This window comes from Vidua chalybeata, chromosome 17 (assembly GCF_026979565.1).
Source record: "Vidua chalybeata isolate OUT-0048 chromosome 17, bVidCha1 merged haplotype, whole genome shotgun sequence".
NCBI lineage: Eukaryota > Metazoa > Chordata > Aves > Passeriformes > Viduidae > Vidua > Vidua chalybeata.
Genome location: NC_071546.1, coordinates 7308664 through 7336343, shown reverse-complemented (window position 1 = coordinate 7336343; position 27680 = coordinate 7308664). Strand labels below are relative to the sequence as shown.

General features: G+C 51.7%; 2 protein-coding genes across 3 annotated transcripts; both read left to right on the top strand.

The window, feature by feature from the left end:
* The first annotated feature begins 4796 nt into the window (after nt 1–4796).
* LOC128796549 (BPI fold-containing family B member 3-like) lies at nt 4797–12231 on the top strand. Its single transcript, XM_053958312.1, has 16 exons — nt 4797–4810; nt 5881–5992; nt 6291–6939; nt 7278–7379; nt 7489–7611; nt 7987–8050; nt 8515–8575; nt 8931–9010; nt 9611–9820; nt 9958–10011; nt 10092–10262; nt 10646–10713; nt 11006–11048; nt 11432–11495; nt 11619–11695; nt 11904–12231. The coding sequence occupies exons 2-16, from the start codon at nt 5896–5898 to the stop codon at nt 11976–11978; spliced, it is 1938 nt and encodes a 645-aa protein (XP_053814287.1). The 5' UTR covers nt 4797–4810; nt 5881–5895; the 3' UTR covers nt 11979–12231.
* A 7702-nt stretch (nt 12232–19933) lies between these two features.
* On the top strand, nt 19934–26116 carry LOC128796554 (BPI fold-containing family B member 4-like). 2 transcript variants are annotated; one of them, XM_053958327.1, is made up of 11 exons: nt 19934–20392; nt 20663–20848; nt 20938–21268; nt 21702–21806; nt 22270–22416; nt 22700–22763; nt 23398–23458; nt 24086–24177; nt 24274–24316; nt 25027–25082; nt 25976–26116. In XM_053958327.1, the coding sequence occupies exons 1-10, from the start codon at nt 20203–20205 to the stop codon at nt 25056–25058; spliced, it is 1251 nt and encodes a 416-aa protein (XP_053814302.1). In that variant the 5' UTR covers nt 19934–20202; the 3' UTR covers nt 25059–25082; nt 25976–26116. The 2 variants fall into 2 exon arrangements, with proteins under 2 accessions (XP_053814302.1, XP_053814301.1); XM_053958326.1 differs by having other exon boundaries at nt 25248–26116.
* The last annotated feature ends 1564 nt before the right edge of the window (nt 26117–27680 follow it).

Below are 27680 nucleotides of genomic sequence, written 5' to 3'. Positions count from 1 at the left end.
GCGAGTGACTTTCCCACCTTTTGATCTTCAATAAATAATTATTGCTGGGTGCATGAGGGCTTGGAGGGTGATGTGCTCTCCCTGCCCAGCGTGCAACCCAAGTCGTGAGCAAGGTCCTTCACAGCACCCTTCAGAAAGTGCTGCCAGCTCTGGCAAGTCCCATCCTCCTCCCATCCGTGTTTCCCAGAGATCATCTCCTCCTCCCTCTCCTCCTCCTCCTCCTCCACCTCCTCCTTCTTCTCAGTGCACTGTAACAGATTTCACAGTTTTGCCACACAAAGGAGCTTTCAGACTGGTGAAAAGCAGCATTTCCAGCCATTCCTGGGTTTATGCAGCAACTGCACTGGTGCCAGGCTGGCAGGGATGTGATGCTCAGACAGAGCTGCCCTTGGGGTTGAGCACCTGATTCCCAAAGGCTTGTCAAAGGGCAGACGTGCAGCCCCCTAACATGTCATAAAGTCAGTCCATTTTAGTCGGATACCTGTGAGGATCTGGCCCTGCTCTTTGCTCAGCTTAAGGCAGGTTTAATCCAGAACAACCCAGTTCAGCCAAGGACAGAGGAAACTGAGGCAAGCCCTGGTTTGTGTAACCAACAGTGGAGGCTCCTGATGTTTGTGGTCTGGCAGCCTCAAAGTTCTGCTCCCACCAGAAGTGTATCCTGAAATTGAAAATGTTATTTCAAGGAATAATATTTCAAAGAATAACAAATGATAAATCAGCCTCCTAAACTGTTTTCCCACAGGTGCAAATGCTCAGAAGTGATCCCTGCTCCCAATGTGTATTTGTGGGAGAGTTTTGGCCACCAGTAATTCTCCAGGGTGTGACACCTGTGGGGTGGGAACCTGGCACATTCCTCCTGTCCCCAGGACTGTCAGGGGTTCTGCTAGGACAGTCACTTGCCAGCCATTCCATTGCAGGGGACCTGGAGGGGAAGTGTTGGGCAGTGCCTCCAGCCGGGCTCTGCCTGCCCAGTCCTTCAGAGGCAGGAGGGATCTGCCTGCATGGACAAAGGATGCAGACAGCTTCTCTGAGGCCTCTTGGAGCATTGTTCCTGTCCTTAGAATCAAACCCCCTTGCTATCACAGCTCTTTGCCTTTCTGAATCTCCAAAAATCAACACATCTCCTTTAACCACGCCTAAACCCAGCTGAAATGACAGTAAAATTCCCCACCTTGCAGCATCCATTTATCTACTTAACTCATGTGGGAAGTATGCCAAAAGCAGAGACTAAACTAAAATACACAAACCCAAGAATTCCCACCCTGTTGATTTTCCCTCTGAGTATTCCCAAAATCCTTTGGTAGGCAGGGAAATGCTGGAGTGCCCACCACAGCCAAGGTGTCTCTGACAGTGTCTCCTACTCATTTCAGGGGTGCTGTGTGCAGGGATCCTGTCTGACCTGCTGGGCAGCACCTACATCATCAGTGGGGACACAGTAGGGACGCTGCCATGGTGCCTTTGCTGTACCCTGGGCCACCCCTGGACTTTGTGCCATTAGTCCATCACACACAAACACAGAATCAACTGTTAAATCCCACCCAGGTGCTTTTTGCTGTTAAATCCACAGAACATGCTGGTGCTGGATACGCCTGTCACTCAGACCTGAGGGATGGGGACTCAGTGGCTGCAGTCCCCAATCCCCACTGTGGCCAGGACTCATGGGAATGGATGGGGGAGGGAGCAGCAGCGTGCTGGTCTTCCTGGAGTGTCTCTTCCTTTCTTTGGCTTTCCAAGAGTTTGACTCCACAAAGTGGAATAAAAACACCTCATGCCCCCTTAGTGAGACTGTCCTGCCGTGCACTGTCAGATCCAGCTGGGCATGGCAGGGCAGAGGCTGTGTCCTGAGAGAGCTGATCCCTAAATAAATCATATTTGCATTGTCAGGATGCATCACCCACACCTCCCACAAGACAGATGAAGAAAGTGACCCCCTGCTCCCAGGGTGCACATGCTGTGAGGGGTGGGGGGTTTGCCCAGGGATTAGGACCCCAGAAGGAGTTAGGTTTGGGCTGGTGCTGGTATTTATCAGCTGCTTCATTGATATTGATCCTGAGTGTGTAACTCACTGGCTCCTGGATAATTTCTTGTCATTAGTAAGTCAATAAACAGCTTTGATCCTGATTTCATCGAGCTGACATGATTTGAACATCTCTTCCTGGTGACAGGAAGCTGGCGCTGAATTGAGGATATCTTTGGAAAGACTGTTGTGTTTTTAGGAAATTACTCCCAGGAAAACATGCTGGGGAGGCAGGCTCTGAGAACCCCATCTGTTCTCCACAGGGATTTGTTCTGCATCATCTGTAAGGAATCATTTTCCTTGGAATTCCTCAGCAGTGAGGAAGGAGCTGTAAAACCAGCTCCCCACGAAAACCGGGCTTTGTGATGCCTCTCTTCATGTCACTGAAGCATGGGCCAGATTTCCCTTATTGTTCTTGCGTCAGCTAACAAACAAATCAAAGAGTTTGAGTCTCAATCCTTTGAGCAGAGCAAAAAAAATGAATCCAAATATCTGTCCACAGCTTTCCTAGAGAATTCGAGGCTGGGAATCTCAGGGAGCACCTAGTTAATTTTTCATGAAGCAGCTCTGCTGCTGAGCCACACTATCATGTCCCTGGTGCTGGTGACCTGGGATGGATGTGCAGCCTTGTTCAGCACTGTTCCCTGGAGCCCTACACAAACCCAGAAGCCCTGATCCCTCAGCAGCAGGGATGTACCAGTCTCTCAGTGGTCCCAGAGGCATGGCAGGGAAAACCTTGGTTTCCTCAGGCAGACAGGCCGTGTCTGAATTTTGCCATCAATGGGAGAGCAGAGCAGATCCACCTCATTTTCCAGCCATAGCTAGGACATTTCCCCCAGCCTGCCCTGACTGGAGCCTGCTGATGTCAAGGTCTCAGACTCTTCTTGGGAATACGTGCCCCTTACTGTTTGCCTGACAGCTTCATTTCAGGTGATCCAAGCACAGAGAACTGAGGCAAACATGTCTGTTCACACCAGTCCTATTCTTCTCCCTCTGACCAAACCCGTTCTGGTTTCTGTCCTCTCTCAGTAATTTGGCTCTGTGTTCTTGGGGCTTTGAAAGTCACTTTAGCGAGACGTGGACACCACCATGTCATTCTCTTTATGGGAATCTGCTTTGGTTTTTCCAAAATATCCAATGGTCAGAGACCTCTGCATTCAGCAGCCACTGGGGAGAGGCCAAGTTACTGTCATGCCTGAAAGGTCACTGAGCAGGAGCTGTTCCCAGAGCTGCCATCCTGCCCCTTCCCTGTGCACTGACCAGTATCAGGGCTGTCTTCATGGTAGTTCAGGTTTTGGGCAGTGGCTCCCGGAGCATGAAGCAATTCAGGATGGATGATAACTTAATACCATCTTGTTAACACCCTCGTCCATCTTATCAAAGGTCATGATCTCACCATGACAGCCGGGCTTTGTGCTCCAGAGGTCCTGGCTGATCAGGTTGCAAGGAGAGTGACAACTCCTTCAGTGCTTTGATATCTTTGCCACCCCTTCCTTGGCCTTTAACTAAGGTATTTTTTTCAAAGCTGGAAATAATGTGTGTCCAAAGCTGGCTGATCTGCTGGAAATATTTATTTCCAAGTTCACAGAAAGTATTAACACTGAGCAAGCAATTTTTCGGTATTATTTTTCAGTAGAACTGGGGAGCAGCCATTACCATCCACTCCTGTTGTCAGGAGTGAAGAGTTCATCCCAGTCCCCTCAGCCAGTGCATTCTCCCTTCAGCACAGACAGCTTTTGCTGTGCTTGTTGGGATGTGCCCCATGCATGAGGACCACGTTTGGTCTGGGGCCCATGGAGGAAGGTTTCTTTTCCCTGCCCCAAAGAGCTGCTGCACTGTCTCTGTGTCTCCTGGGCAGCAATCAGGGCAGGGGCCTGGAGAGAGCTGCAAGGAGGAGGCAGAAGACCCTGGGCAGCTGCAGCACATCTGTTGCATAGGGTGGTGTGCCCACAGGGGGATCAACAATCCTTCCAGAACTTCAAAAATACCCCAAACTGACAAGTTCTGGCCTGGGAGCTTCCAGGTCAATGGCATCAGCCTCTCAACAGTGTCTTCCTGTTAAAGCACATCCCGATGGACTTGGAAGCAATTCCATGCCAGTTAGATAAGGGCAGCATTTCCCACTTAGGTGGTGTCTCTCCAAAGAGTCTGTCAGCTCAGGGCATCTGTTGGGCTGTGACATTTGATCAGGCTGTAGGCAAGTTGGATGGGAATGCTGGGCATGTCCTGGTGGCCTGGGCAGGGAACACCTGGCTATTGCTATCTCCACAGTCTGTCTTTGCACTGGAAAAGGTGCTGCCTGGTCTTTCATTTATCATAACACGTGGCACATCCCCACACAGGGGCTTACTGCTCAGTACTGCAGCCCTGAGAACTGCAGAAGTAAGAGCAGCCAGGGGTGGCCAGTGTTTTGACACATGTTTCAGTCAGAACACCAATTTTATTTAGAAGAAAAAAAGAAAGAAAGGTATTTTATCAGGGCATGACATCTCAGCCACGTCCGCATCTGGGCAGGATGAAAGGATGATGTACCACACCAGGCACCCAGAGCTGGCTGAGTCTGCTCCTACAGGTCATTGCTCAATGATTTACCTAACTCCTAGTATCTCCAAGGAAATATTTGCAGTGGAAGCCACCAGAAACAAGACCTTGTTTGTTTTGCTCCCCACCAATTATTTTGGATGTCCCAAATGACATCGCCTTTTTCCTGCTGTGAAGCTCTATATATGAAGATCCTGGATCCTCTTGATCTTCAGAAGACAGGGACGTTGGCTGGAGAAAGAGCTTGGTCAGGTAAGAGCAAACTTATTCCTCAAAAAGTCTGTTTCTTGCTTCTGCCTCTGCAAACCCTCAGCGTTCCTTTGGGAGTGTTGGCCTTTTAAGAAAAATTGTTATTCTTGCCTGCTGCCTGCCTGAATTATGCTCTGAGAAGTAAATGGTGCCTTTCAGTGCAAGTTTCTCCAGAAGAGATGTGCGTGTTCATTGGATTTGCAGTCCTTGCAGAAGAAAGGGTATTTCAGGGTTTTCATAAACAATTATCATTTCAATTATCTTTGGTATAACTCAATTATCTGCCATAGATTTCCAGCTAAGGTGAATTAGACCTCTCACACTTGTTTTGATCCCTTTTTGATGAGTTATTTACATTTAAATAGATTTGGAGCAACGAAGTTCATTTTGGTTCTTTAAAAAAGAAAAATAAGCTACTTCAAGTTGTAGGTCCCACAGAAATATTTCAATGACACTGAAATGTTAAAGTTTGCTTTCTTTCTTACAATTCTATCAGGTGTTTCCATGCAGAGGGAAGCATCAGAATCTGATGTTTGTGCAGAAATCATGACATTCTCCCTGGAGGTTCTCTCCTTGCTCGCTATGTTTGTGTATTTGTACTCTGTAGATGTTGTTGCTCTTCTTCCAGAGACAATCATGTTATCAGAAATGTCTTGTTTTCCCCTTCTGTGGCATGCAGGATATGTCTCTTGGAGAAATCCCCATCCAGGATGGATGAGTCCCAAATCACACAGCTCAGTCACGCCATTGCTCACCAGCACTGGGGGGGATCACAGCAGGAACATCCCAACATCCCTTTGCTCTGCCCTTGACTGCTCTGGCCATCGGTCTTTGGAGTATCTGGTGTTGACACTCTGGTTCCTCCTGCAGGAAAGTGCCACCAGGAGGGTTACTGTCCATCAGCACCAGTGTGATGAGGAGGCAGGAGAGATGCCAGCAGCCTCCTCCCTGATTTTGTCTTCCCTGACAGGCATTCCTTCTTTCTCCTTCCTCCTCCCTCCCTTCTCTTTCCTCCCTCCACGGGCTGGTGCTCGCTCTCCCAGCACTGCACTCATGGCAATCACTTCCCACAGTTATCAGGACCGAAGATGTCCGTGTTGTGGACTGTTGTCCTGCTCAACAGCCTGCTGATCCCTTCACAAGGATTTGGAATCCCGTTCTTGGCTGCCAGACCAGATATGAATGGTAAGTGTACATAAGAGACAGGATTTATCCTTCTTTTGAGGCCAGTTCTGCTCTTTTTGTCTCTTGACCATACTCAGAAAATCAGAAGCTGGTGCAGATCTGCCCAGCAGCAGTGGCAATGCAGGTAATTTGCATTTATAAAGCACTTTGGAGATGGCACTTCCGTTACTTTACAGAGGCTGGTGCCACCACTTCTTTTGTATGAAGAGGGAGAGGGGAAGTGAGGGAAGAACCAGGCTGGCACACCTTGTATGCTGAGTCCACATAGCTCACAGTGACCTCTGATCCTGTTCTTCAGGTTTTAAAGATCCACCAGACAGAAGTGTTCCCCAGAGAGCTTCAGGTGGTCTCCTTGGTGGCAATCTGCTTGGCGGTCTCCTTGGCAAGGATGGAATCACTGGGGGTCTTCTGGGCAAAGAAGGCGCTGTCGGCAGTCTCCTTGGAAGAAATGGAGTTGTTGGAGGGCTCCTTGGCAAAGATGGTCCTGTAGGCAGTCTCCTTGGCAAAGATGGAGTTGTAGGCAGTCTCCTTGGCAAAGATGGAGTTGTTGGAGGTCTCCTTGGCAAAGATGGTCCTGTAGGCAGTCTCCTTGGCAAAGATGGAGCTGTTGGTGGTCTCCTTGGTGAAGATGGAGCTGTTGGTGGTCTCCTTGGTGAAGATGGTCTCCTCGGTGGCCTCCTTGGAGGAGATGGTGCTGTTGGAGGTCTCCTTGGTGGAAATGGTCTCCTGGGTGGAAATGGTCTCCTAGGTGGTCTCCTTGACCAAGACGGTATCCTCGGTGGTCTCCTTGGCAAAGATGGTGTCATTGACGGTCTCCTTGGCAAAGATGGCCTTGTTGATACTCTCCTTGACACTGTCCTTGAACTTCTCATTGGCAAAAATGGTCTCCTTGGCAAAAACGGTCTCATTGGCAACCTTCTTGGTAGAAATGGTGAAGAACTCATGGGGTGAGTGCGAGTGGGAGGTGGTGTCCCTGAGCAGCCCGGTGTGTCTGAGCCATGCTGGGGAAAGGAGGTCCTGTCCTGGAGCCTGCACACACAGGGCTCCCTCCCTCCTCTCCTGGGGGGGGGGGGTCATAAATGGGGGTTCATCTGCTGGGAGTTTCTGCCTCTGCCTGGCATCCCAGGGTGCCTTGTATGTGCCACAAGCTGCTCCTGCCTGGTGGGGATGCCTGATGACCCAGGGGGAAGAGGATCCCAAGAGCACAGCTGCTGTGCTGGGGGCTGAGGGGACAGGGCTGTGCAAATGTGCTGTTCACTGCTTTTTCCTTGTTTCAACCATCCAGACTGAGAATTGTGAACAACTCCCTCCCCAAAATCAGTCTGCGCTCCCTGCCGGGCTTTGGGCACCAGGTGGACTTCAACACGCAGCTGCTGGTAGAGAGCAGGTATGGCATGTCCATCAGGGGCATGGCTTGGGGCAGGGGGTCGCCATCTCTTTGGAAAGAAGATGGTCAGCAAGTGTCCCGAGCTGCCTGCTGTGCTTCCCCTGGGCAGTGTGCCGGGCCAGCCACTCTGCGAGCAGGTGGAGGTAGATGCAACCATGGTGGTCCAGGACACGTGGACGCCTCACCAGAACGCTCTGAACTGCAAGACTGTTGACATAAACACCTATGTGAGGTATGAACCAGGTGTGAAGGAACATCTGTGTGAGTGGGTGGCCCATGGCCAGCCCGTGGCTCTTGTGGCAGTGGGACACCCTGGTGCCGTTGGCCATTGATGGCAGCACCTTTCTGCGTGGTGCCTTGAAGGTGATCCAGCTGTTGGGCTCAGAGGGGAACTGTTGACCTTTTTCTAAAATTTTGGCTAAGAAAAGAACATTTCTGGGTGTGGGGAACATGGCACTGGGCAGGATTCAGAGGGCTTGGGAATGGTAATATTTCGGCACTGAGTAAGGGCAAAGCAAGTGAAGCCTCATGTTTCTCTTGTGTGAAGTCCCCTTACTTTCCAGCATTAATCTTTGTCACTTGCTATTTCCTATTTTCCTGTTACCAGACCCAGAGTGCCAGTTCTGGAAGAGCCTTTGAAACGCTTCCTTAGCAATGCCCTGCAGGATCTGGTGAGTCTGCAGAGCCACCTTCATGTGACCCACCAGCACAGCGCCGGGTGGGCCGACAGCACGGGCAGGGCAGGCAGCACGGGCAGGGCAGGCAGGAGGCCAGGCTGCCCCATGGATGTGGATATTTGCACAGCTGTGAGCTCAGCGGGGCGGTCAGCCTCTCCTCCTGCTGAAAGGCACCAGAGCACCATCACCTGTGCCAGGCTCTGCTGGCAAACAGATTTCTGAGCCAGGCGCTGGTTTAGCAGCCACTAACCCAGGTGAGACCCACGCTGGCTCAGAGGGGCTGCTCACCCACGCGATGCTGAGTCCTGTGTGATGGGATGTGCCCCCCAGCACTGCCTGCAGCAGCTCTGCCCACATGTGCAGCCCAGCAGAGCCTGCTGTCACTGGCTGTGCCGGTGCCATGCCACCCACCGGTGCAGCAGGCCCCAGGACCCTCTCACTCCCCTCTGCTTCCCCAGGGCTGCAACATCGTCAACGCCAGGCTCAAGGTGTTGAGCTCCCTGCTCGGCTCCAGGAACCGTAAGTGGACACCTCCTGTTCCTCTCCTCCCTGTGACATCCTGCCCCTAGCCTTACTTGGCTTTTTACATTAGGTAAATACAAATATTTTAGCAATTTTCTAAAACCACAACTCCCAGCTCAAACTCAACATTCAGTTTCCCTGCCCCAGCAGCAGCAGCCATCTCTTCCAGCAGAAACCTACCACAGGAATAGTTGCTTTTAGAAAAAACATTTTTGCTGCAAACTATTGTTTTCTAGTGGCTTTTCTAGCTGTGAGCGGGAGCTGCTGCTGGTTCCAGTAACTCTTGGGACCATGGGATTTGGGAGAATCCCCTGCCATTGCAGCTGAAGAGCTTTCTTCCCTGTGTCCACAGAGGTGCTCCCACTCGGGGCTCTGGGGGACCTGCCCTCCTTCTCCATCCACAGTGGTGACGCCATCCAGATGGATCTGAACGTAAGTGCCACTGTGTTCCCTGGTCCCAAAACCTCTGACTTTGATTCATTGGAACACGGTGGATGTTTATCAAAGGCTACTCACATTTCAGCTGCCTTCAGGCACAGTTCACAGGAAGGCTCTAATGAGTCTCCTCCAGCCACCTCTGCTATTGCCAGTGCTGGGTCTCTATTTTTTGCCTGTTAATCTTTGATGGTGGCATGAGCAAGTGTGGCTTGATGCTACTTAATTAAGCATAATCGTAGCACTCTCATAGTTTTTAATCAGAAAAGTTTAATTTCATACAGGAGCAGCAGTCACTGCTTACAGGCATGCTCTGTTTATAAGTGGTTTGTCAAAGTTTGCTAATTGACAGGGACCAGAATCATGCATAAAATATCAGCACTGTGTCTTTCCAATCAGGATATGTGGTAGTGTTTCAGTGGGGAAGGTGTAGCAGATGCAGCCCTTGCCTGTGCCAGAGCAGCCTGGAGCAGCCCTGTCATCATTTAATGCTGACAAACCTCGTGTGAGCCTCTCCATGAGGTCAGCAGGCAGGCAGGGTGCCCAGTGCAATCCTCTGAGCCCCACCAATGCCCCTCCCTGCTCTGTGTCCTGTAGCTCCTCTCTGAGAACGCCAGGGATGGCATGATGACCCCCATGCAGGGACTGCCACTCACTGCCAGCCTGCAGCTGGCCACCGGCCGCCCGCCCCGGCTCAGCCTCTCCCAGGACACCCTCAGCGCCCTGCTGGAGCAGGTCCAGGGGCAGGGAGCCCTCAACCTCAGCATCACCAGCTTGACGGGTAGCAATTCCCCTCTGCAAGGCCAGGTCAGTGTCCTGCTTGCTCTTGGGTGACCCAAGGGCACCCACCTTTGCCTGCTTGTGTTTGTGGGGTCCAGCTGAGCCCAGAGTGGGCTTTGCACAACCCGTCCCGGGCAGCGATGTCACCAGTGCTGTTCCCACAGGTTCCCCAGAGCAGCTCGCTGACCGTGTCTGCCCTTTTCCCGTTCATCCCCCAGGTCTGTCACGCTCTCCATGTGCAGTGATTCCAACCCCACCTCTCACCCCACCCTTGCCCTGACTTCTTTTCTCCCTGCAGCTCACCCGGACCCTCCCTGGCTCTCTGCCACTGGAGCTGCGTGTCCGAGTAAGCAAAAAGCCAGTAGTGACTGTGAGGGATGGAAGAGCCACTGTCACACTCAAAGCCACCATCGACGTCACCAGTCCTGCCCTGCAGACCCCCCAGGGGCTCCTGTTCTCCATCAATGTGGTGAGTGAGCTCCTGGGGGAGGAGATGACTCTAACAGGGTGCTGACTGGATCACTGCTGGCATCCCCTTGGCTTGCCCTACCCTTGGCCCTGCAGCGTTTGTACTTTTGTATTTACTGCATCATCAAAACGGTGATGCCCAGTCCTTTAAACGAGCTCATAACCAAACATAAATAGTAAGTGAAATGTTTCAGGAATAACACAAAATAAAGACAGGAAGGCGAACCCTGGGGAGACAGATACATGATGCCATCTGTCACAAAAATGTGGCTTCTCGGCACAGACAAGTGTTTTTTCTCAGAATGGGCAATTTACAAATACACTTTTCAGTCTTGGGAGCTGTGCAGGGGAATAACCTCATTTCTTTCATTGTTCCATTTCCAGGACATCGTTCTGAACATCACCCCATCAGTCTCTGATGGCAAACTGCAAACTTCCCTGACTCTTGACAGGTAGAGCCCAGCTCTGCGGGTGGGGGGCTCTGCCTGGGGACAAATGGGGCTGGTGGGGGACAGTGATGTAGACGTGGTAAAAATGTCAATGGCTGCTGGAGCCTTCCTGCTTCCTCCCAGCCCCAACCTCAGACCAACTGCATGGTTGACGTGATGAGAGAATTGTAAAAAAGTTGTTCTAATTTTAAAATCCTGTATCTTTGTGAGGGTGAGAAAACTTCCAGACCGAGAAAGGGCCTGGAGGAGGCTGCAGCAGCACACCCCAACTCTTCCTTGTTTTTATCTTTTGTAGCATCAACCTGACACAGTTCCCCCAGAGTCTTGACTTTCCCAGCGTAAGTGCATGCACTGGATCGAGGTGCTGCAGTGAGTGATGCAATGGCCAGAGGCTCTGTGTGGGGGAGAAATCCACAAGCTAATTCTTCAGTTTTCATCCTTCTACTTCTCTTGGCAGAGGGCAATTTCCCTCTGCCCTGCAGATCCCTCGTGCTCTACAGCAGTGACACTTGGGTGTATCTCCTCACTTGGGGGTGCTGGGAATGGGGGAGGAATAATTAAAAAGAAATTACCCAAAGAGCATATCCACCCTCAGTCCTGGGAGTATTTCACTGAAGGAAGCTTCCTAGTTCTTGTATTTCAGAGCAAACTGAGTAGAAGTCAACAGATAACCCTGACATGGCCCAATAACCATTGCTCTGACACATCCTCTTCCCTGCAGGCCTCTGCACTCGCAGAATGGCTCAAGAAGGTCTTCACAGCTGTATATGTACCTTCTGTTCAAGGTATGGGGGGTCAGGGTCCCCTGCCATCTCAGATTCAGCTGGATTTGGGGCTCTCCCCCTCCCCTTGCTGCCTTCATTCCAGGTTTCATCCCTGTGATGAGATTCTTACACCTGTTTTTGCAGATGCCTTCCGTCTGTCGGTCCCACTGCCCAACGTCCTCAACACCAACCTCAGGAACGCTGAAGTCATCATCACTGACGTAAGGATTGAGTTTTCCCACTGTGCTGTGTCCTGGGGAGTGGGAATGTGCCCACCAGGGCTGGGACCTGCAGTTCCCACAGCCCCACACCACCCCAGCCAACTTCATTTCCCATGGGCTGCTCCCAGTTTCCCTCTGCTGGGAATGGCAAAAAGCTGGTGAAAGTCTGAATGAGAAAACGGAGTAGTTTTTGTTCTGCTTCTTCCAGGTGGATGAGTTTTCTGGCCAGACCACTCTGGGAAGATCCTGCTCAGGAGGAGCCTCGATGCTGCTCCCTTTGTGAGGCAGCACATGCACCCCAAGCCCTGCTCTGCTGCACTCTCTCCCTCTTTCTTTCTCTCAAGTGCTGCTCTGTGCTGTGGCTGTGGCCTGAGCAGGACAGGCAGCAGCCTCTGGCCAGCATCATGTGGGAGAGCTGCTTGGCTGGTGGATGTTTGGGGGTTCCTGTGGCCACTTTTAACATCCATAGCCAGGAGGCAGAGCTCTTAGGCACAAAGGTTGCTCTTGTATTGCTCTTTCAATAAAATCTCTCACTGTCACAGTATTTTCCTCTCTGGATATTTATTTCTATGAATTTCTGGCTCCCCACACCTGTTTGCCTGCTCCACGCCCCTCTGCCACACGGCACACAGATGGGTGGGGAGGCTGTGCCTTCAGAGGACAAACTGGGACCTAAAGAGAGCATTTCTGAAGCTCAGCCTGTGGCACCAGGTGTGAAACAGCCTCTCAGAGGGACACTGGGTTGGGTGCACGTGGGTTCCCTGCTGCAGCCCATCTCTCATGCCTGAGATGAGGGCAGAGGGGAGCTTGTGATGCAGCGCTGGCACAGCTCTTGCTGATATCTCCCTCTCCTTTGGAGCCCTTTGGAGCAGCTCCTGCTGGCAGCAGATCCCACATGGAGCCTGCTGGTGCTGGTTGTGCAAGGCTCTGTCCAGAGCCAGGCACAGATAACGTGAGCACACACTCCACAGGGATTTATTTAGGTGTGTATTATCCCCTTGTTGTGTAAGACACACCAGGTTGTCAAAAAAAGCAGTTTTGATCTCACAAAGGTATTAAGTATTGAGGGCACCAGAACAAAGGTGCCTTTATGGCCAGGAGTGGCCGTGGAGGTGTCCCAGCACAGGATTTTTTTGGAGGAAACCCTGTCTGCTGGGAAGGAGCTGGCAGTTGCAGCATGGGTGGGACAAGTCTCAGGAACCACTTCTCGAGGTTCCTTGAGCAGGAAAGGAGACAAAAATCTCCTGGTACTATTCCAAAGCCTCCCCAGGCACTTGCTGGAAACGTAAAGAATTCCCCCTGATGTGGTAACCTGTGCATGCCAGCCTGGGGGCAGGTGTCAGCAGGGATTTCTGTGGAAGAAGCTGATTTCCCAGCACAGCTCTTTCAGATCAGTGCAGCCTCACGTGCTGCAGCCACGGAGTCTCACACACCTTTTCCTTCCCTTTTGCCCTGGTCTCTGGGAACAGTGCTGCCTGATACTGGCTGTCCAGTAACCTGTTGCTCAATGCTTTTCCCTGGTTTACAGGTCATTATTTATAGTGGAATATACGAAACTCACAAATGGTGCTTTACACCCTCAATCCACTGGCCAGCTTTGGAAATTCAAGCACCTTTCCATTTTTCCTGCAGCACCTTCACTATAGAAGGATCTGCTGTGAGGTTCAAAACAGATGTGCCCATGGACCAGCATAAGGTCTCACTTTAGGAGGAGCTGAGCAAAGCCAGGCTTGAAATTCAGTGTAAGGTCAGGTAAAGAAAAAGAGTTCAAAAAGTGGCAAAAGGTACTGTGAGCTTGGGGGGGACAGAGCCCCTGTTTTACCCCCAAACCTTATGATATACTCCATTGAGCCAAGAATAAACATGGGAATAAATACAACAATAGTAGGAATGAAGGTGAGTAATTCTAGTTAATATTTAGTGACTAATCTGAAAAATCAGAAAATAGGTCGTTATAGCAAAATGAAAACCCTTTTCTGACAATCCATTCATTTAACATGGAAGTTTAAGGAGGTTTTGTGTAGTGATATCCTTTTGAGGTTCTGGTTATTTTTATCATTATAAGGGTAAAAATGGGCCGTTTTAATAAAAAAGACCAGTGTGAGTCACTGATATAATTTCAGCCTTAATTTGCACAACTCACCGGAGGGTGAGGTGGGCTTAGGTTGGGCTGTAAAGAAGTAAAGGAATAAAGTAAAGGAGTTTTGAGTGACGGTGGGTCACAAGTGTCACTCTGGAAGACAGGAACCACTGAGGGTCCTTTGGGATTGACACCCTCACAGCAGCACCATGATCAGCCAGGAAAGGGAGAGGAATTTCATTGGGAAGGGGAAGAGCACGATGCTTGTGAGCAAACCTCCTCCTCCAAACTGAGTCGGGAGTCGTTTTGTTTACGTAATTAAAATTTCAACTGGTCAGGCTCTTGAAAGGAGAAAGCTCTGGAAGTCCCGCAGGTTTGCAGGGCAGAGGAGGCTCCCGAGGCGGCCAGGGAAGGGCAGAGGAGGCGGCAGCGCAGGAGCCTTTGCCCATAGAGGGTGCACGAACTGCGCGCTGGCCGCGGCTGCCGAGCCGCCGCTCCCGCTGCAGCCCGCCCGCCCGGCTGCGCTTGGAAGCCCAGCAGGAGCAGAAGGAAAAACAAGGCAAAAGAACCAAGCCTCTGATAAAACTGGAAAGTAACTGAAACAGGAAAATAAATGAGAAGATTCGGTGTCTTTTGGCATTTCTGGTCTGACTGGCCTCTGACTCCCCCACCCCCTGACATGGCTGTGTGCGAGCGGTGGAGCCCAGCTGGGCTTAGAGCTGTCACTCGCAGTGTCCCTCTCGCTGTCCCTGGAGCTGACGCTCCCCAGGGTGTCCCTGCAGCTCCTGCCTGGCACGGGCGCTTACCTCAACCCCTACACTCGAGTGCCCTCAATGGCAAGAGGTGGGTTGGGCTAGGGCTGGTGCTGTGGCTGTTTGGTGGCATTAAAATCAGACTCCTGAGAGGGTGAGTGATGGAGGTGTTCCCTGCTGGCAGGAGCCACCTCACCATCAAGTTCTGCCAACCCTAACCCACCCCGAGAATGGCAAAAGTACCAGGGCATTTTCCTGTTACAGCCCTCCCTCCCACCATGCCTGGAGGTGACAGCCACTCACCAGCCGTGTCACAGGGCCAGTGGTGCTGGTCCCTGTGCCCCCCTGACACAGCCACAGTGAGTGGTGTGCTGTCCCAGAGATCTCAGGGCACAATTCTGTCCCATGTGCCACGTTCAGAGGTTATTTTAATGGACAGGGCGTGGGGGTCTTCTGAGACGTGAGCACGTAGTATTGGAACCACTCAGCCTGAGATTTTCTCTGCTCATTTGAGGAGACTATACACTAGCAGATAAAAGGCAGCAACAAATTTCCCATCGGCTATTTTGGGATGCAAATTACAGTTATCTCATGCAAAATCCAAGCAGAAACGATTCACTCTGCTGCTGCAATTGCCTTGCTCCGGGAGGTCTGTGCTCCACGCTATTCACAGGGAATTGTTTAACAAGACCCATTTACTTTGCAGCAGGTTGTTTTCATGGTGCTCCTTTATTTTTCCACAGCCTGCTCCCAATTGTGGATAATTTATTGGCAAGTGTCCTGAACAGACTTCTTCCTAATCTGGTAAGTCGGAAAAATAAAACACTCTGGGAAGGAGCAATGAGTCTGAAAAGATGCGGTGCAGCTCCATGTGGCATCACTGGTGCCTGGAGCAGGAGCAGAGCCACTGTCCCAGGGCTGCTGCATCCACCCAGAACCTTGGGATTAGTGGGAGACACATTCCATGTCTCCATCAGCTTGGGAGAATCTTCTCCTTCCTTCCCAGTGCGAGGTCTGCCCAAATGCTGAGAGCTCCTAATGATGTCCTGGACTGTGCTATGGACTCATGGAATCTCTCCTCCTCCTGAAGGCCCCAGAGTCTTTCTAGCCATCCCCCATGGGCTCCTGGGTCTCCCCACTTCTCTGAGGAAGATGCCCAGGGCCAGACCCAGAGCAGGGCTACCATTCCAGTTGGCCACTGCCTCCATGGCCAAGGAAAGCCTGGCAGAGCCAAGCAGGGCTGTGTGTTCTTCTCTGGTTGTGAAGGTGGCTTCTCACCAACCTTCCCCAACTCTTGCAGCTCTGCCCAGTGCTCAGCATTGCCCTGGGACTCGTCAGTGACCAGCTGGGACTCCTGAACTGTGAGCACACAGTGGGTCCCACGCCTTGTCCTGCCTTGTGCCGTGTGTCACCCACTCCAGCTGAGGGATGACTGGGACACCTTTCCCTCCTCTGCTCCACCCTGGCCCAGATCTGCCAGGAGCAGGGGTCTGCAGGAGCTCCCTGCTCAGAGCCCACTTGAAAGCCAGGCTCTTCTGGATGAAAAGGAACTTCAGGTAGGGGAGGGGGGATTTGCAGCCGAGTCCAACAAGGAATCGCTGATTCCTTCCTCTCCCCCCAGCACTGGTGGCCCTGGATTTGCTGGGCAGCATCCAGTACACCATGTCCAGCCTTCCCCTGGTAACTGGCCAGCTCTCGAGCTGGACTTGAATGTGAGTCTTGCATCTTCTCCTTCCATCTGTGCTTGGGATATTTCCCTTAGCTTCATCAAGGTTTCCTTCAGCCATGTGCAGCTGGCCAGGGGGCTGTGGAAGCTGGCACAGATCCTGGCTTCATGCCTTGCTCTCACCTCTGTCATGGGAGAGCACAACAGGGTTTAGGTTTCACAAACTTTCAGAGAAGGAAGTGTCACGGGCCCCGACTTGGCGAGGCCGTGCGTGCAGCCATTTCACAGCAAGGGAAAGTGAAGTTGACCGTAAATGCAAATATTGCAAACATTTTGACCTGTGTTGCCTTACCCTGTGACTCCAGATTGTCAATTGGCATGTGGCCAGAAGTCTGGTGGACTATCTACTGGGAAAGCCAGAGACTGTCCCCAAACCTCCACAGGCCCTTATGCCACCCCTGCCACCCACAGTGGACACCAGCTCCTCCCGCTGGGCCTCCTGATGAACTTCTTCAGCTGAGGTACAGGAATTCCTGAGGAACTCAGGATCAGACCTGTCCTGGAGAGCAGCACTGTGCAATTGCTGCATCAGTGGGCAACTGAGTGCTCTGCAGCTCCTGGTCACTGTTTATGCTCCCACCAGCAGAAACTTTTCATTTTTGGGTGTTGCCAGACTCAAGGCATACCCCGAGCCACATGAATTGCTGATGGAAATTGCAGTCCCCACAGCACCAGTGGTGACCTTAAAGAAAAATACAGCTCACGGCTGCAGCAGAGGTGATGATGACCCACCCAGGTGATGTCACTCTGCCTTCTAAATAACATATATATGAAGGAACAACCCATGCAGAAATTCCTTCCGTAGCTTCCCCTCACCAGAGGGCAGTTTCCCCACAGATGGAAAGCCCAGTTTCTCTGGGCTGCAGCTTGGTCAGAGGCTGGAGGAGCCACCGCAGCCCTGATCTCTTTTTTTGACCACAGGACACCTTGAGGAGACAGGGGCTGCACATAGAGGGGATGGAGTTTGGGGCTGAGCCCTGGGGAGAAGTTCAGCAGTGACCTCCCCTCCTGCGGCACTGCTGGGCTGGTTTGTGTCCCACAGGTGTGCTGGGAGAGAGGGTTCTCCTCCCCAGGCTGCTGAAAATTGACTTCACTTGCCTGAGGATCCTGAGTGTCTCTCTGTACCCAACATGGCACAACAGTAGCAGGGTTTTATCCCTGCCTGCATTCTTGAGCACAAGGAAGACACTTGTGTTTTCCATGGAACACTGTGGTTTGATCTCTTTTGTGGGTGCTCAGAAGGGCGTGGGTGTACTTTGTATTCTTGTGCTCAGGTCCAATAAAGTCCAGCCCTCTCTGCAGCCACAGCAGGTGCTCAGGCCTGTGGGGGTGTCCAGCTCTGGTAAAACCCCTGGGCTCAGGACAGATCTCAGGTGGGAGGACTGCAGTCCCCTTTGTCCACTCCCAGCTCAGGGCGTGCAGAGCTCTGCCAGCAAATGCTGAGTCAGACCCAAACATGTCAGACTCTTCAGGGCTTGGGCCCAAAGCTGTGGGGTATCTTGATCATGTTGGGCACCCATCACACGCTCACCTGGCCTGGGCTTTACTGGGGCTTTGTCCTGGGAGCACTTAGGGACCAGGGGGGGAATCACCCAGTAATGCCTATGAACTCTGCAGGAACCACATGAAACTTCTGCAAATTTAAGGCTGTAAAGCCACCCGTTGCTCCTGGGGTGAGCGGGAGCAGCTGGGACAGCTGCAGCATCACTGCCTGTGAGACTGTCCTGCCCTGGTCCAGCCCAGATCCACCCTGAAACACACCTGAAACATCAGAATCAGGTTTTTCTGTCATCTTTGATGTTCCTTTTCCTTTCCCCTCTATTTATTTCCCTGTTTTCTTTTATCTGGTGTCTCTCAAGCCTCCTTTAAACTGTAGAGATCTTTCTTGGACACACAGCCAGCTCCTGCTTGCCTCTGGGGCACAGGCAGTTGTCTCAGAGCAGACGGTGCACCACAAACCCACACTCTCTTTCATTTGTTTTGCAGTTTGTGAGGTTTCTGTATGTAATTAGCTCGTTGGGAGGTAATTGCTTACCTCACTGTCCTTGGACTCATTCTGCTCCATATAATGGTGCAGAGCTGTCCTGAACCAGCCCTGGGACACTCCCCAGAGCGGGTGGGCACCACACCCAGGGTGAGGGGTGAGCTGCTGGGCTGGCTGGATGCTGCTGGCCACAGCAACGTGTGGTGTTCAGGGTCTGGCTGGTGCAGGGGTCACATTTCACAGCCAGAAAAAGGGGACTGTCCCTGCTCCATCCTTTCCTTGGCTTTCCTCATTCCTGCAGCTCGGGTTTATAAAAGCATCTGCCAGCAGCCGTGACCATGGGCTGCTCCACCTCGACATCAAAGGGTCCAGGTAAGTGGCACTGAAGGACCGTGGCCACCGTGCCAGCTCCATCAGGCGACCTACAGCACAGAATAACTCAGCTTGAAAAGCAGGAATTTTAATGATGCTTTCCTTTGATTTCTGTAGCAGCATTTAATCATTTATGAAAATTAATTTTTAAAGCTAGCAGAGCTCTTGCTTGTTAAATTCCACGTTTATTCCTGTTGTTGTTAAGTTTGTGATAATGACTAAGCTGGCAGAAAGGACTGGGAGTTTTTTCATGATCTTGGTGACCAGAATTCAGAGCAATTTTCAGCTCTCCAGACCTCATCTCAGCTGGTGTAAAATAAGTGTTTATCTGCAAAGCCAGACGTACCTTTTGCATGTGCAAGATGCTTGGCTCACTGAAATGTGCATGACCGAGGCGCAGCACCTTGGTAGATATTGTTAATAACTGCAGAGATAGGTGCCTGCATGGTCACGTATTCTCTAAGAGCTCTTCTAAGAGCCCTGACATCCATTCTGTACCCTTTTGCAATGCTGCACACGTCTTTCAGAGCCCCTCCAACAAATCCCACTGATTTTATTTGACACGATTTTCAATAGAAGCTGCTCGAGCCTCTCTCCTTCTCCCCTGTTCAATAATCACAGCTACACGAGCTGTGCATCATTACGTGCTGATCAAAGGGAAAATGTAGAAGACAGTCGAGTGAATTAAAGTCTAATTTAATTGTGCCGAGAACTGTCATAGAGGGATTTTTTTAAAGTATCTGGAAGATATAAAGAAGTTGTTCAGTCTGACCTAAATAATGTTATTTCACTGTGCTGAACCTCTGCAATCTCCACCTGTACATTGTTTTTCTCGGAAGGGACAAGCTGAGGTGTCTGTTCAGGACACGGGCTGTCCGGGAAAATGCTCCTAGAGCTGAGACCCCTGGCAGTGCTGCAGAGAGACCATTTTCTCATTTCTTTGCAAACACCTTTCCGTGCATAAACAAACACTCCCCAGCCTGCGCTGTCACCCTGAGAAGCCCAGCTCAGGTAGGAACAGAAGGTCCTTGAAGGTACTTTCTTTTGGCTGAGGGTAGATCAAACACAGGGAAAACAGACTCTTTTCACAGCTTGAGTGGAACAAGATGAGAAAAACAAACAACCTGCCCACAGGAAAGTGAGTGTGATTCTGGCCATGCTTTGAGCTTTAATAACACAGGGTGCTCTTCACAGCGGGCAGAAGGACACGACTGTGACACTCGTCATTTTTTATTCAGCTGTGCCCCTGTGAATGTTCCTCTTTCAGGGCCATTTCAGAGTGGTTGGAAGCCATCCGTCTCCCTCAGTACAAGGTCCTCCTGTCTCATCTCCATCCCTCTTCCTCTCTTAAAATGGCATTTTCACTTCCCTGCAGGGTCAGGCACCCAGCTCTGCATGGGGGGAGCACAGGCTGGCATGGAGACATCGATGGCTCTGGAGCAGTGTGGCACTGGGCTTCAGCTGCTCCCTGATAACCAGAAGTGGGAAGAGGGGTCTACAGGTCTGGGCTGACCTCCTGGGATGAGGGGCATGGTGTCTGGAGGCTGTATGTCCAGGAGGAATCTCCCCACCACCCCAGGGTAGTGCACATGAATGATGGAGAGCTGCACCAGTGCCCAGGCTGTCAATACCCATGTGAAACTGGTGCTTGGGATGATGTGGGTCTTCCCACAGGTGCTGTGCCAGGACATGCCACCCTTCTGGTGTCTCATCTTTCTTGGGGGCCTCCTGCCCCCCTCCCAGGGCCTCCTCAACCTGCTGAACGCAGCACAGCCCATCGGTGGTGAGTTCAGATATTTTCTGTGTTTCCAGGGGAGTGTCACAGCACAGTCCTGTGCCATTTTGGGCTCATGGTATGTCCCTCTGCTCATCAGGGAGCTGTCTCCTGGCAGGCCCATCTCCATGAGGAACCCAACTTTGTTCAAGGATGCTCAGGGCTCCCTGTGAGAGCTCACCAACAGAGCACCCTAATGTGGCCAAACTAACCTTCCCTGTCAATGAAATCCTCCCAAGAGTGGAAGTCCAATCAGTAACTGGGACTCTCTTGCTGCAGGCCTGCTTGGCACTGGTCTCATCGATGGAAAAAGTGGGTTGCCTGGCACAGGTGCTCTTGGTGAAGGTGGGCTGCTTGGCACTGGCCTCCTGGGCAAAGGAAATCCAAGTGGAGCAGAAAGTGGAGGTCCCCTTGGTGCAGGAAACGAACGCAGTGGAGCTGGGGTCCTTGGCACAGGCCTCCTAGGTGAGGAAGCTTGGCACAGGGAGGGTTTGGGAGAGGAGGGTTTCTGGGTGGTAAAGGACAGGAGAGTAATGAAGTTGTGGCTGTTGCAGGAGGACAACCTGGCATCAATGGGCTGCTCGGCACAGGCATCCTTAGTGGGAAAGGCCTTGGCCCAGGCCTCCTTGGTGAAGGACTTGGCACAGGCCTCCTTGGTGGGGAAGGACTTGGTAATGGCCTCCTCAGCAATGGCCTCCTTGGCAATAACAGCCTTCTTGGAGAGACAGGTCTGCTTGGCACAGGGCTGCTTGGAAAAGGAGGTCTCCTAGGCAATGGAAGTCTGCTTGGACTTGATGGTCTTCTGGGTGAAGCAGGAGGACTGCTGGGTGGAGCAGGAGGACTCTTGGGTGGTGGAGCCCCCCAGAAGATGACACGCTACGCCTGGTGAGTCAGAAGCCCCGTGGTGGGGCTCACTGCAGGGTGGCCCATAATATCCAGGGGATCAGACCCTCCCTCTCATACAAACCACCAGTCCTGGGCTCGCAGCTCACATGAGACTCTGCAACAGGGGAAATTCCAACCAGAAATGGGAAAAGTCTTACTTGTGGGAGTGGTGTGACACTGCCATGGGCAACACAGCAGGTGGGGGAATCTCCACCCATGGAGATGGCTGAGACTCAGGAGGACATAGCCTTGAGAAACCTGACCATGCTTTGAGATTGGCTGTTTGCAGAGTGGGAATTGATCCTTCCCCACCTTCACTTTTACCTGGGAATATCCACAGATCAAACGATGAGCAGGAAGAGATGGGACTGTAGGATCTGCTCCTGCTGATCCCACCATCTCAAGGTGGGTTTGCTTTGGTGTCAACCCCCAGGCTGAAGGTGCTGAACCTCGAGAACGCCCGAGTGTCATGGAAGGTCCTTCGTGGAACTGAGCTTGTGCTGAACCTGTACTCGAAGCTGGTGCTCCGCTTTCCAGGGTGAGTGAGCCTAGAGAGTGATGCCATGGGGACCTGAGGGCGCTGGGGAGGATGGGACACTCCTGAGCGCTGGACAAACATCCCCAAACACCGAGCAAGAGGCTGGTGAGGAAAGCTGTGCTGTTGACTCTCTCTGGAACCATTTCTAGCTGTCCTCACTCCACAGACGCTCACCATCCGTGCAAGCATTCAAAAAACACGTGGATATGGCTCTTGAGGACATGGTTTAGTGAACATGGTGGTGGTGCTGGGTTGATAATTAGGCTTCTTGATCTTAGAGGGAAATTCCAACCTGAACAATTCTATGGTTCTGTGATCTGCTAAAGGACAAGGAGCCTGAGAGAAGTCCCAAAACTGAGGCACTGTCCCAGCCAAGGTGTGCTTGCAGCTTCACCACAGGCACAGGTCTGCAGTGCTGCTTTGGCTTCCTCCATAACCTTTCATGCCACTTCCTGTTTTCTAGGATTTTTCAGTTTCTGAGTGGATCCTCAGTAGAAACAAACATCACATCACACATTGCCCTGACCCAGGACTCTCCCGGTGACCTTAAGCTGGTGCTTAAGAATTGCAGCAACCTCCTTGGTGGCTTCAGTGTCAGCCTGCGGAAAGGGTGAGCATAGGGGTCAGCTCCTGCCAGTTGGCAGTGGGGCAGAACTTCAGTCTCAAATCTGGGCACAGATTGGCAGCATAACAAGCAGATTTTGGGATTCAGATAACAAAGTCCTGAGCATCTGTAATTCCTGTTGAAGCCTGGGGGAGCTCTGGGCTTGCAGCATCTCTTATCAGAGAAGAGGAGGGGGCTCCTCTACAGAGGAGCTCAGTTTTTTCTTCATATCAAGTCCTGGGTTTTGACAACTTCCCTGGTAATTTTTGTCTGTCTTTTCCCTCCCTAGCTTCCTCACCAATCTGGTGAGCAGCATGCTGAACAAGACTCTTAAGTCGCTTGTCCCTGCACTGGTGAGTGTCTGAATATTCTTTGCTGTGAAGCTGCATTTAAGCTGTTGTCAGTGCTCCTGCCAGAACTGCCTGGTAGATTTACACACACACACAGAATCACAGAACAGTTTGGATTGGAATGGACCTCAAAGGTTAGTTAGTTCCAATCCCCCTGTCCTTGGCAGGGACAATTATCTATTTTATATATATATATATATGCATATATATATATACACAATATATATATTTGTGCATGCACAGATACATGCCTGCAGCCCATAAGTGAGTTACACAAAATTGTTTGATCTTCCTTACAGTCAGAATTTATTTGCTAGGAGTAATTTCAATTTCATCAGGCAATGTTATGGGGTAATTTATACTCAGCTGCTCCCTGTGGGGGTGAAGAGAAGCAACAGCCCCGTTTAGGATCCTTTTAAAGGATCTTTTACCTTGTTCAGTAGAACCTGTGCCATTTTAAGAAGGGGGCTGAACAAATCATATAGCTCTTTTTCCATGGAAGAACTATGCTCTAGGATGAAAATCAGGATGTTTGTCTCATCCTGATTTAAATCTGTGAAACTCAAGTGGTGCTGGGGAACGCGCTGCTGCACCCACTGCGTTCTCACCAAGACTGTGCCACTTGTTGCCGTTGCAGCTCTGCCCATTAGTGAACATGTGGGTCAGCATCATCAACATTAATCTGCAATTCCTCAACCGTAAGTCATTACATTTTCTTTCCTATATTAAGTTTTAGAATGACACTCGGGGTTTGTGTGTCTCCCACCTCCACGGGCAGCAAGTGTCCTCAGGAGAGCTGGAGCTGTGCAAGCAGGGGGTCACTGCATGGAGCAGGAGCAGCTTTTCTCCTCTGGCAAAGCTGCTGTGGGTGGCACAGTCCTGGCTCACCACCACTGCCAGACACCACAGTGGGTGTCTTATGGGTGTTTTTCTAACAGGGCTAGACTCAAGCTGCTGCCAAGAGTTGGCTATGCCAGGACTGCCAGGTGCAGCCCCACAGACCCAGAGGGTTTCCCCTCCCCAGCTCTGTTCATGTCAAACCTCATACACAATTGCTGCTTCACTGAAAGCAGAACTCTTCCTCCCAACATTTCCCTTGTGATGGGATCTGCACCTGCGAGCTCCAGGGTAGCAGCTTTCATGGGAACCTTTGAACCCCAGGGAGTTTGAGATCTATAGGAAGGACAAGGAGTTTTTCCTCCTTGTTGGGCAGGACAGTGCTCTGCCAGCCTCTGCCAAAAGCTCCGGGTGGGCACAGGGCTCCAGCAGGCTCAGTGACCCACAGACAGCTCTGCCCAACCCTGATGGCCTCTTCCTCTCCCCAGGTGTCGTCTCCTTTGGGCTTCTGGGGAAAATCTACTCTGCCCTCTCCAAACTGCCAGTGACATCTGGGCACTATGTGGAGCTGGATCTGCAGGTAGAGACATGTCCCATCCCGTTTTCCATCCCATGTGCCCACACTGCTGCCCTCCCTCCACATTCACAGCCTCTAACACATCCTTGTTCTTTGCAGAATTCCCCTTTCCCAAGCACCTTCATCGACTGGCTCCTTCAGAGTAAGTCCAGCCCCAGTGCTGCCACGGGGATCCCCACTGGTGTCTGTGAGCCAGAACGGGGCAGCTGAAATAGGGGACACAGTCCTGGGTAGTGGCCAGGAGTGGGGAGGGTTCTCATGGCTCTGGGGTGCAACCAGGGCTGCCAGGTGCTGTGCATCTCTAAACAGTCCCAAAGAACACTTGTACCTCACAGGGCACGGCAGTGCTGGGGTGGTTGGGCTCCCTGGTCCTCAGAGATGGTCCCCAGCTCAGATATGAGCAGCTTTGCCCCTCTGCAGTGGCAGGTCTGGAATACAGTAGCAAGAGAAAGTCTGTGCACTCCTACTTGTGCCCTGCACAGCTCTGGAAAAGTCACTTCACCTCTTATAAAAGGATTTAATAATATTTGCTTAATAAGAGTGAATAATGGTCCTCAGGATGCTGCGAGGATTAATTAATATTTGCAGAGGTGATTGGAAGAGCTTTCAGCTTCATATGCATGGAAAGTTAATATATAGGGAAGGGAAGGAAGAGTTGGAAGTCTTCCCAGCTTCCCCAGAGCCGTATTCCTGAGGGCACTAAATCATCTCTGCCCATAAAGCTGGGGCCTCTCAGGCCACTGGTACATCAGGCACTGCTGAGCCTGTTCCCGTGGTGGGGGGCACCAGGGGGCTGTCGGGCTTTGGGCACCTGGAGAAGGGAGTGCACTGACCTGGGTGTCTCTCCCCCAGCTGCAGGTGTCAATCCCACGATCAATCCGTAGCTGCGGGACTGGCAGCGCCCTGGGGTAAGGAGAATTTGCTGGCTGGGACCTGGCTCAGAGCTCTGCTGCCAATTGTGCCGGTGCCAGAACCTGGGCTGGGTGAGAAGGGTCCTGACCCTGCTACCTGGTAGTGCAGGTGACAGGGGTAGCACAGGGCTGCCGAAAAGCTCAACTATGGTGTCCCTCCAGGTCCCCCTACAGGCGATTCCCAAGGAGGAGGAGGGAAGGGAGGAAAACGACTCAGTAGGTGGAGAATAGACATGAAAATGGAGAAACCCAACCAAGAAAAGGATCTTTCTTCTGCTGTACATTTCAGCCTTCTCAGATTTTGGTGTCTCTATCCCGCCTGGAGTTATCTGTGCCAATGATAATCTGTGCCAACAGTGAGCAATGTCAATAATTAGCCATATTGATAATTAGCTATGTCAATGCTCAGCCATGTTGATGACACTGTGACTGTGGAGGCAGGAGCCCCAGGTCTTGCCTGTGTCCCTCCTGGCTGTCATGGCCACAAACCACTTGTTATGGCACTCACTGATGAAGGGATGACCTTGATCCTCTGGTTTTCCCTCACACCCATCCCAACGTCACTTGGGCTGGGGTTTAGGGCAGGCAAAGGCTCAGCACAGAGGGGACATTCCAGGTGCTGGATGCAGACAGTCAGGCAGGGATTTGATCCCCTCAGGAATTTCATGAGACTGCTCCAACTGCCCAAATCCTTCTGAGAAGGGAAGAGAGAAAAGGGATGGATTCAATGAGCTGTAAACACTTTGTCTTTGCTCTCCTTCTGCTTCTTGATTGGCTTACCATTTCAAAAGGGATTTTTGCTGTTTCCCGTGATTTCATACTGTTAAAAAGAGGCAAAAAAGCCCCCAGCCTAATCCAGGCGCACACTCAGCCTATTTGTTCCCAAACAGCGACGCTTTGAACTGATCAGAGTGAATGCTATCCTGCCTTGTAATCTCCAAGTGGATTTGGACGTGCTGCATTGTGGGTGAGGTGGATTTGAGGAAGATTCACACCCTTCTGTTACTCCTTACAATAAAAATGATTTTTCTTCATCTGCATTCAGCACGTGACTTAGTTCCTTTCCAAACTGCCAAAGGATTTTTGCATTTGCAAGGGTTTTGTTATTTATCTCTCCCATCAGCTACAGGAGTAACTCACATGTGAGGAATATTGAATAGGTGAGTCTGCTGGAAAGGAGGGGAACCACAGGGGCTGCAGCCCCAGAGCCAGGCCTGAGTGGAGCCCAAACCCTGCCCAGGCTGCCAGACTCCCACTCTCACAGCTTAAAGTAGCTACAGAAATGTGTTCAATGTGCCAAATAAATATTCCCCTCATTTGTATTTATGCAGATTTATTCTGCCCCTGTCCCTGAGCTGCTGGTTCTGTTAGTGTGTTTTCCTGCTCCTGCCTGTTGCCAGTGAGCTGGGAGCTGTTTGACATGAACAAATACATCCCTGGGGCCCCAGGGAGACAGCTGCCCCCTAGGCTGGGGCTGGCAGCCCCAGGACCCCGGGGAGAGCAGTGGCAGTAGCCAGCAAGCTCTTGGGCACAGGAGCTCGCTCCTGGTTGCACTGGCATCAAGCCTCATCCTGGACTGGCTGTGCCACAGCCCTGGAGCAGAACAGCTGCATGGTGAGAGGGGCCAGGGACAGATGCCCAAGCCCTGCAGCCTCCAGATCCACTGGCACAGCACCGTGTGCCACCAGCCATTTCCAAGTGTTCACATTGGCTCTGCTGGGCATTCCTGGTGGGCAGCACCTATACCCTTCTCTGCCTCTGCCCAGAGTGGGTCCCTCTGGTCCTGCCCAGGGCCTCAGACCCCCATCCAACAGGCACAGGGGAGTCCTGGTGCTGTTAGCTGAGAGTTTGCAGCCAGCATCCTCCTGGTACCACACTGCCAGGGCCAGGGCTCCTGCTCACATCTTCATCTTCAGTGGCTAAATATTCCCCTGAAAACCTTGGAGGTTCTCGCTGCTCCTTTCCCAAGGTAATGGTGCGTCTGACGTGTCACCAGTGCCATAGGACCACAGCCCAGCCCCTCCTGCTGCTCCTTCACTCCCTTTACCTCACCATTGTGAGTGAGCCATACCCCGAGCAGCCAATGCCACCCCTGCCCTGCCAATTAGCGGCAGAGGTAACAATGCTAATGAGATGTGGGCACTAGGCACTTCTGGGCTGCACCCAGAACACCTCGCCCTGGCTGCAGTTACACCCACACCTGGGGGCTCTAGGAATGGATCTTGGTGCTGATGATCTGTGTGTGCTCGGAGCACAGAGATGAAGGGCAGATGCCAGGTGCCCTTTGATGACAGTGGCAGAGCTCTGCCAGACGAGGACAGGATGGGTGGCACTGCTTGGCCCAAGCTATTGAATCTGTAATGTCTCATTGGGCACCTTCAGTTTCCAGTTCCTAAGGAAACAGAAGGAGGAGAATGAAGGAACATGCCAAGTCCCATTCTATGAATTATTGCAAAAAGAGGTGTAAGTATTTCCTCAGTAACCCTAGAGCCAAAATGCCAAACCCCAAACCTCTCCAACTGGCACAGTGCCATCAGGCTGGGTCCCACCTCTGCTACCACAGAGGCAGGGGTAGGGAGCCACTGGCCACTGTGA

Bases quoted from the DNA above. Each gene is read 5' to 3' on its own strand.
- LOC128796549 (XM_053958312.1), top strand. From the start codon at position 5,896: ATGTCCGTGTTGTGGACTGTTGTCCTGCTCAACAGCCTGCTGATCCCT. The intron at 8,051-8,514 runs GTGAGTCTGCAG...CTGCTTCCCCAG, and splicing joins GCAATGCCCTGCAGGATCTG to GGCTGCAACATCGTCAACGC. The intron at 10,012-10,091 runs GTCTGTCACGCT...TTCTCCCTGCAG, and splicing joins TTTTCCCGTTCATCCCCCAG to CTCACCCGGACCCTCCCTGG.
- LOC128796554 (XM_053958327.1), top strand. From the start codon at position 20,203: ATGATGGAGAGCTGCACCAGTGCCCAGGCTGTCAATACCCATGTGAAA. The intron at 20,849-20,937 runs GTGAGGAAGCTT...TGGCTGTTGCAG, and splicing joins CCTTGGCACAGGCCTCCTAG to GAGGACAACCTGGCATCAAT. The intron at 21,807-22,269 runs GTGAGTGAGCCT...CCTGTTTTCTAG, and splicing joins CTGGTGCTCCGCTTTCCAGG to GATTTTTCAGTTTCTGAGTG.